The following is a 9,032-nucleotide window of genomic DNA, read 5'->3' on the forward strand; positions in this document are numbered from 1 at the left end:
CTGCCTTTCGGGATGATCAGCCCAGGAGCGCCGGCGGGGACCCTCTGGGCACATCGCTGCTGAGCCACAGCGCCGGGACCCCCGGGCAGCCTGGCCGCCCGCCTCCCTGGGAGCTGCCGGCTGCTGCTGCCAATGCAGAGCCCCCAGGCGTGCAGGGCAGAGCCACAGCTCCACTTCCCCATGGCAGCCCCTTCCCCCCGCGCCCCGGCCCAGCTGCATGGTGTGGGTGCCTCTGAGGAGCACGAGGACTGACCGCCGGGCCCCCCTGCGCCCCCCCGCCGCCCGCTGCACCACCATGTCTTTGGAGTGGCTGATAGATTGGAGCTGGTCCCTGGACGGCCTCCGGGATTTCATCGCCACGGGCATCCAGTCCTTCCGGGACTGCGACGCCACCGCCCTCGCCGCCGTCGCCTGCCTGCTGGTCCTCTTCGTGTGGTACTGCTACCACGTGGGGCGGGAGCAGCCCCGCGCCTACGCCACCGTCAACGCCCTGATGCAGAGCGCCGAGGCCAACGGCGTGCAGAACGGGTACGTCTACTGCCACTCGCCCGAGTGCGTGCGCTGCACGCACCACGACGGCCTCAACCAGAAACTCTACCACAACCTGCAGGAGTACGCCAAGCGCTACTCCTGGTCCGGCATGGGCAGGATCCACAAGGGCATCCGCGAGCAGGGCCGCTACCTCAACAGCCGGCCCTCCATCCAGAAGCCAGAAGTCTTCTTCTTGCCGGACTTGCCCACCATGCCCTATTTCTCCCGGGACGCTCAAAAGCACGACGTGGAGTTGCTGGAGCGCAACTTCCAGACCATCCTGTGCGAGTTTGAGACCCTCTACAAAGCTTTCTCAAACTGCAGCCTCCCGCAAGGATGGAAAATGAACAGCACGCCCAGCGGGGAGTGGTTCACCTTCTACCTGGTGAACCAGGGCATGTGCGTGCCCAGGAACTGCAGGAGATGCCCACGGACGTACCGCTTGCTCGGCAGCCTTCGCACCTGCATTGGCAACAATGTCTTTGGGAACGCGTGCATCTCCGTGCTGAGCCCGGGCACCGTCATCGCCGAGCACTACGGACCCACCAACATCCGCATCCGCTGCCACCTGGGTAAGTGCCGGGGGCGGAGGGGGGGTGGTTCATCCCGGCTGGGCGTCCCCGCCGCGGGCGGACAGAGCCCAGAAAAGGCCCCTTGCACCCCGCGCTCTCTGACTCCGGCTGCTAATTGCAGCCCCGGGGCTGTCTCATGGCGCGAGGGAGATTTTGGGGCTTTGGCAGCAGCAGCCTCCCCAGGAGAGGCGGGCGCTCAGTGTGCCCCCCCGGGGTGCCCGACACCCCCGAGGTCCCCAGCTCCGCAGGAGAAGCGTTTCGCCACCTCCTCCCACCGACCTGGAGGAGGCGCGGGCTCCCGCCGGTGCGAGAACCGGGGCTGGTTTTGTGCAGGGGTCTCCGAACGCCCCCCCGACTCTGCAGGCAGCCCCCCTCATCCCCCCATCGCAGGATGCGGGGCAGCCCGGGGTGCTGCTCCAGGAACCCAGCCGTCTCCCAGCGCCGCCCCTCCGGCAGCTCCCTCTCTCCGGGGATTCCGGGCGCTCCGTGTGCGACACAGGCAGACGTGAGCGAAGATGCTGCTTTGGTGCAAATCCGGAGCAGGAGGGGGGGTCGCAGGGTGTCCCCTCCGGCGGGGTGAGCGCCGGGCTGGCTGAGCACGGTGGTCCCCACCCCGCGGGCGCCCGGGATGGGGAGAGCCCACGCGGCACAGATGGTCGGGACTCTGCCGCGCTGGAAGCGGCGCAGATCGTGCCGGGGGAGGCACCGCACGGGCCCTGCTGGCAAACACCGAACCCGCTTGTTCAGCCAACTCCTCCTGGGTAAACACACTCAGGCGGTGACTGGCCATTTATTTAGAATGGGAATCGGTCTGCAGAGCTGATCCGAGGAGTTCTCCGGCCCTGGGGAGCCGCTGGGGGGATGCCGGGACCTGCCCTTGTGGTGCCAGGAGGCAGCCCACCGCCCGGCCGCTGGCTCTCCCCTCGCTGTGGGGCGCTGGGGGGATGCGCTGTCCTCACGAGGGGCCGAGAGCCGTTCCTGGGAGGGGGCCAGTGCAAACGCGTGCTGCCCCGGCGGCGTGGAGCTGGCGCCAGCCCTCCTCCAGCTGGAGCACGGCCGCCCCGGGGAGATGAGCGATGCGGGTCATTCCCCCGTCCTTCCACGTTTCCCAGCTCCATCTGCGCTGCGGCTGCTGGTCCTCCCGCCGGGGCACAGCGCCGTGCCTGGGGCGCGCCGAGGGGCTGCTCGGGCGCTCGCCGACGTGCCCACCTCGCGGCGGGGGGCTCGGCCCTGGCTGTGCCCAGGGCACGGATGTGTTTGAGGGACAACCGGCCCTTTCAGCCAGAACAGCCGGCAGCACGGCCAAGCCGCCCTCTAGGATTCAGCCCGATCCCGCTACCGCTCCGCTCAGCGCCCAGGGCCAAGCGCGGGCACCAGCTCTGCCCCCGCCGAGGGAGAGGGCAGCGTCCCCCGGGGGTGGGTGCGATGGAAAGGCTGCGCGCTGGCGGCCCTCTCCTCCCCGCCTCCCCCCGGCGGCTCAGCTCCCCCTTTCCAGCTGGAGCGTCTCCAGCTGAGGCCGTTGTGCGGGGAAATGGCTTTGGGTTTTGTAGGCTTTGAGACATCCCTCAGAAAAGCAGAGCGGCTTCTTTTCTTCTTTTTTTTTTTTTTTTTTTGGTGGTCCCAGCTCTCCTGGGCTGCTGGGAGAGCCCCCGCTGCGCTCGCGTGGTGTTGGCATCGCTGCCAGCTCCGTGCCTGCTCGTTTGCTGCATCGTTACCATTTGCACGCCACGTGAGCCCTGACCCCTTTCTCCGCCACGGCTGCGTCCTCCTCGGGGCAGGCTGACTCTGCACCAGCGCCGGCGGTGCCCGGCACCGCGGGGGGTGACGTTGCTGGTGCAGGCGGTGATGGGATCAACCCTTGTCAAACTGGCCTGACTTGCGCTGGTATTTTAGGAAAAGACAACGTTTTATTTCTAGGATTGTCCTTCACACGGCCTTCACAGAGCCTCTTCCCTGACGAGGGTTTTGGGACCCTCCCCTGAATTCCTCTCCTTGCGGCTGCCCGCTGGGGGGCGGGGGGCAGCGCCTCGGGTGGGGGGACTGAGGGACAAGGCAGACGCTGCGTGATGCAGGGGCCAGTGGGGAGCTTGTGGCAGAGCCAGGAATTGAGCCCACTTCCGGAGTCCCGGTGCAGCATCTCCTGCTGCCCCAGCCGTGCCGCGGGCAGGGGCACGGCGGCGGAGCTGGAGGAAGGGGAGGGCGGGCTCTGCCTTTGGTCTGGAAGACAGAAAACACGCCAGGGAACCGGCTTCCGACGCACGCCCCGTAGCTGGGGGCTCCGGGGACTCGGTGGCCGTTCCAGGTGCAAAAGAGAGCGCCCGTGATGCCGAGCGCGGTGGGGTACAGGCAGTGACCGCGGCGGGGTGCCCTGCGGCGGCGGGGGGTGAGGGAGAGGGGCAGGAGGCAGCGGGCAGGGGCTACGCTGCATGGGGCTCCGAGTTCGGCTTGCAAACGCAGTGCCAGCTTGCTGCCTGCATGAACCCTGCACTTTGCCCCGCGCCGAGTTCAGCGCAGCGGCTGCGGCTGCTCTCTGGAGGGATGTAACCCCCCGACAGCAGCGCGGCGCTTGCGTGGAGCTCGCCACGGTGCCAGCACCGCCTCACCCTGCCTGTCCTCTCTCTCTCTCTGTGCCTGAAGGTCTGAAGACACCCAGCAACTGCGAGCTGGTGGTGGGGGGCGAGCCGCAGTGCTGGGCTGAGGGCCGCTGCCTGCTCTTCGATGACTCCTTCCTGCACACGGCGTTTCACGAAGGTAAGCGCAACGCACAGCTGGCGGCGCCTCGCAGCCCCATCTCGTGCCGACACCAGTGCCGGGGGGGGCCGAGGAGCAGCGGGAGGCATGGCGACTGCGCCCAGTCCCTTCTCCTGCCGAGGTGGCCGCAGGGCTGGAGGCACCTGCGTCCCACGGGGGTTACACCGCTGCTGCCCCCGGCTTGCACCGGGGAGCGCAGGAGCCCCGTTCCTGGCACGGGGGGGGCTTGCCCGTCACTAATGCTCCTCGCTGCTGCGGGGTGGTGGAGCATCCCCGTGCCCCTCGCCCAGAGGAGCCCCCGGAGCCCCCTCCTCTGCCTCCCGGAGGACTCGCTCCCGTCCTGACTTGCTTCAGCCCTGCGGCACTGCCAGCCCGGCACAGGGCCCAGTGATGCCCTCCCTGCCGCGGCAGCCAGCACAGAAAGGGCTTCCCTCATCCCCCAGAGCTTTGCAGGGCGGCACCGGCTCCGATGCCGACAGCCTCGGCATCCTCTCGCCCTTGCTCGCGGCAGCGCTGCCGGCTGCAGCGGCACTGTTGCACGGCAGCAGCTCAGCGCTGACATGGCAGCGGCACCTTTGTCTCCCGTGCAGGGAGAAAAGCTTCACGCCAGCCTGTTTTGTTGCCTCTCTCCGTCACTGATGGAGGCTGTTCCGCTTCAGCTCTCCCGGATTAACCGGCATTAGTCGCTGATGGCATAAAAGCATCGAGCAGAGCTGTTCGATGCAGGGGAGCATGTGAAGAGAGTGGGAGAACAAAAGCTGTTGCTCCCACATCAACCCTGCTGTGGAATTGGGAAGCGCAGCCCAGTGCGGAGCCGTGGGGCCAGGAGGGCTGCAATGGCGCAGCCGCCGCTCCCTGCATGGCTCCAAGGAAGGCACGGCTGCGAGGAGGGCGAGCTCAGCATCGTGCCCGCCGCCCTGCCACGGGAAACCTTGGGCTCTGATTGCCCAAAGCAACCCCGGAGCCCTGGCGGGGAGGACCCTGCTGGCAGCACTGGGCTCCCAGTAACACCCGTACACGGGGGCGAGCACTGGGTGCTCCCGTGGGAGTGCAGCCTCACCCCGTGCTTGCATCCCACCCAGGTCCCCCAGAGGAAGGTCCCCGCGTGGTCTTCATGGTGGACCTGTGGCACCCCAACGTCGCCGCTGCAGAGCGCCAAGCCCTCGACTTCATCTTCGCCCCGGGACGATGACGGCGCTGCCCGGTGTGGTGGGTTCGAGGGCAGGCGGCGGGCGGGCGGCCGTGCCGGCTCGGCTCTGCCGCGGGTCCAGCGCCGCACGTGGACGCCCGCCGCACTGGAAGCTTCCTCCCAGCACACGGCCTCGGGTGCTCCTTCCCGGCGGCTCTTGTAAATGGAAACTGCGACGTGTATCAACGCCCATCTCTTTCCTTCCATCATTGGCTTCAGGGATTCTTTTCCGACACGACAGCGCATCGCCTTCCCTCCGTGGTTAGCCGCAGCGCCACTCTCCTACGTGTTATGTTGCTACTGTGTTTTGCGGTGTTCAGAAGTAGAGTAACAAAGCCAAGGGTGTTCGTTTGAATGTAATAACGTAAAACTTCTCATGGTCATCAAAAGAACAACACACACACACACACCCCCCTCAAAACAGCAAACCAGCCAACCAGCCCAGCCCCTTGCAGTCCCCGGATGGACGGACAGACGGACGGACCCAGGGGCTGCAGCGGGCACAACGCACCCACCGGGCAGGGGCAGCGCAGGCAGCGCAGGCAGCGCTCTGCCCGCAGAGAGCTCTTGCACCACGAGCCCAGGGGCTCCCGCTCCCTCCCTCGCATGCCAGCGGGGCCCCGGCACGTGGCTCCCCGGCCCTCCCGCCTTGAGAAACCTTTTTTTGCCACACGGGCAGGGGGGGAGCACGACGCTGGTTGCCCGGCTGCCCTCGCAGCTGCAGGTGCCCCCGGCCCCAGCGGGGCGGCAAGCCCGGGAGTGCCCCGACGTACACCCCGTCGAGGGGACAGCACGCGCGGAGCCCTGCTCATTAATCCGACCAAGGGCGTCACCAATTGCCTAAAGCCCCCTCTTGCTTTATCCGCAACCTTCGGGTTTCACAGCTGGGGCTGGGCAGCCCCCGCAGGGGCAGCGACGCTGTTTGGGAATGCAGCGCGGGAACGCAGCGCAGGGCTCTTGTTTGTCCGCAGACAAAGGTCAGGGAAGAAAGGCGGTCACGCTTCCTTCTGCTGCTCCATCTCCTCCTTTCCTGGAGCCAGGGCGAGCGTACAGAGGCAGCTCACGCGTCCCTGACAGCAAAGGAAAGGTTTCCAAAGGCGGGAGGGGTTTAATCCCGCAGCCCAAGGAATCAGTCCCCGGGGGTCCTGCCCCCTCCCAGCGACCAACACGCTTTCCCTGAAGTCGCCCGGCATCCCGCCTTTGTTTGGGGGGTTTTGGGGGTACAGAGCTACCGTACTGTTTGTAACGTGCTAGCCGTGAAGCACAGCATGCCGCGGATGCTCGCCGCTGTCCTCGCGCCTCTGGTTGGGAAGCGGCTGCGCCGGGCTCGGTGGCCTTGGCACGGCTGTGGGGACCGCTCGCCCCTGCGCCCTGCCCCGGGGGGAACGCAGCCCCGCTCCCCCACGATTTCTTTACAGGTTTTTCAATGATTAGATTGCAAGATAAGGCAGAGATTTCAAATACATCCGAGATATTTTTTACACCTGTCTTGTTACAGAATACCCGAAGTGCATGATTTCTACACGCATTGAGTACCTGGAACCAGACCCTGAGGAAGGAGGCTGGCTCGGGAACTGTCTTACAGTTTGGTAACATTCATACAGTGGATAAGCAAAGATTATCAATAAACGGTTGTGCTGAAAACAGAACAGGCTCTGCCTGCTGGTGTAACCAGTCCGGGGTCAGGGTCCTGAGACCCCACCTGGAGCACTGCCCCCAGCTCTGAAGCCCCCAACGTCAGAAGGACACGGAGCTGTTGGAGCGGGGCCAGAGGAGGCACAGAGATGCTGGGAGGGCTGGAGCCCCTCTGCTGGGAGGACAGGCTGGGAGAGGTGGGGAGGTTGAGCCTGGAGAAGAGAAGGTTCTGGGGAGACCTCAGAGCCCCTTCCAGTGCCTAAAGGGGCTCCAGGAGAGCTGGGGAGGGACTTTTTTCCAAGGGCATGGAGTGATGGGAGGAGGGGGAATGGCTTCAAACTGGAAGAGGGGAGATTTAGATGAGATATTAGGAAGAAATTTTTGACTCTGAGGGTGGTGAGCCCCTGGCGCAGGGTGCCCCGAGAAGCTGTGGCTGCCCCATCCCTGGAGGTGCTCAAGGCCGGGTTGGACGGGGCTGGGAGCGACCTGGGCTGGGGGGAGGTGGCCCTGCCCAGGGTGGGGTGGGCACTGAGTGGTCTTCAAGGTCTCTTCCAACCCAAACCATTTGATGATCTTATGGAAACACTGAGGGGCTGGGTGCTGCTTACCCCCGCTGGCCCCAGCGGCTGCTGGTGGGGAGAAACGCGCTGGAAAAACAGGAGCTTTAAAATACCCAGGCCCGTGGCACCTCTGTCCCGAGCAGTTACAGCCTCCCTGGTCTGTATTTGTCCCGCAGCGCACGCTGCCAAGGAGCGCAGGGAACGGCTGCTTTGGATCTCCCCGCTCCTACCGTAGCCCTTCGGTACGGGCACCGCAGAGCTGCACAGTGGCGCTGCCGGTGCCCGAGGCGGCAGGGACTGTCACCGGTCGGCAACAGAGAGAGCCGCAGCCCCGCCGCCCCCCCGGCTCAGCGCGCTGGCCGGGCTCCTGCCCCAGAGGCTTCAAAGGACCCGTTTCAGAAAACGCTTGCAGCCGCCGGCTCTGACGCACTGCCGGCAGCGCGGTGGGCAGCAGCTCCCGCACCGGGGGTGCTGGGCTGCCACTCGATTCCCACCCGACTGCCCGAAAACCAGTGCCAGGCGTCACCCCGAGCGCAGGGCCGGTTTGGCAAGGCAAAGAAATGGCTCAGCAGGAGGCCCCCGGCCCTCGTTAGCAGCACTCCCACACGCTCGCGGGGCAAAGCCGGTGCAGCAGCTGCACCTCATCTCGCAATACTCGAAATGGCCAATTTTTAAACATCCTCTCTGCAACGCAACCATTAAGTCAAGGGCCTGGAGCTCTTTGCTGTGCTAACCCAAGACAACTTTCCTCTTAACGATCAGAGGACAGCAATAGGTCCTGGTGGCCAGATGCTGTTCAAGAAGCAAAAGGGAACGAAGCCGCCCCAGCTGTTCCGCTGCCGACAGACGGCACAGCAGATTGTAGCGGAAGATTCCCGACGACAGCCGCCAAAAGCATCGATTTTGAGCTTTGCTGCTGTGCCAAAACTCCCTCCTGTCCCTCTCAGGCTTTCCCTTCAACTTCTGCGTGTTTCCTGATAGAGCAGACAACCCCTCCCCAAAACACCCAGCTCGGAGACAGCAGATCTCCCTCGGGGAGCGGAGCAGGCTGGAGCTGCCTCGCAGCCCTGCCCGCTGCCTCGCTGCTCCTTCTGGCAGTCCGAGGCGTCCTCGCCTCCTGAGCCGCCGCAGAGCGAACCTGCGTCAGGGCTGCCGAGCGCGCCGCGAGGAGACAGCCAGAGCAGCATCGAAGAGAGGAACCCTCTTGGCTCAGCGTGCCGGAGGAGCCCGAGAGGGCTGGAGCACACAACCATCTTCCCTCCTGCCTTCTCCCACCACCTCGTCCCTCACCTACAGTGCCTCTCTGTGCTGCGGTCCAGAGCCGAAGCAGCTTGTCCGTAACCCAGGGAGGCAGCGCCTTACTCTGTGCCCCCTTCAGCGTGGTGTCACCAAGACAGAAGGTCTCCTGGATGGCTGTAGCAATGTTTTCCAGCGAGGTTTCACATCTCCGCTGCCATTAGCCAACAGGCAACTGATAGTACTTCAGTGCAGAGCAGTTCTACTCCACAGTCCCCACAAGAAGGACGGCAGAAACAAGGAACACACAGCCCTCCTGCTGCTGAAGCACCTCCGCAGCTGCCAGGGCTGGTAGCCAGATGGCAACCTGTGCCCGGCCGCCCCCAGCGAGCAGTCAGCTCTTCCTCCGGAGTCCACTGCATTTCCCAGCCAAGGTCTGCAGAGGAGCCCCGCGATGGCAGAGCTATCCTGGGACTCATCTACCCTCCGAGTGGAACAAGACAGGCAACGCCTGTTCAACCCCACCAGCGCAGGAACCGGCCCTCGGCACGGAGCTAA

The 9,032-nt window shown here is 65.3% G+C and overlaps 1 protein-coding gene across 1 annotated transcript; it reads left to right on the forward strand.

Annotated features, from left to right (window-relative positions):
• Positions 1 to 217: 217 nt before the first annotated feature.
• ASPHD2 (aspartate beta-hydroxylase domain containing 2) lies at positions 218 to 5,046 on the forward strand (the record flags this gene model as incomplete). Its single annotated transcript, XM_082491884.1, has 3 exons — positions 218 to 1,103; positions 3,741 to 3,854; positions 4,937 to 5,046. 3 exons carry the CDS (start codon positions 218 to 220, stop codon positions 5,044 to 5,046), a joined length of 1,110 nt encoding a protein of 369 aa, XP_082348010.1.
• Between the last annotated feature and the right edge of the window lie 3,986 nt (positions 5,047 to 9,032).

This window comes from Vanellus vanellus, assembly GCF_965231255.1.
Source record: "Vanellus vanellus genome assembly, chromosome: 16".
NCBI classification, from domain to species: domain Eukaryota; kingdom Metazoa; phylum Chordata; class Aves; order Charadriiformes; family Charadriidae; genus Vanellus; species Vanellus vanellus.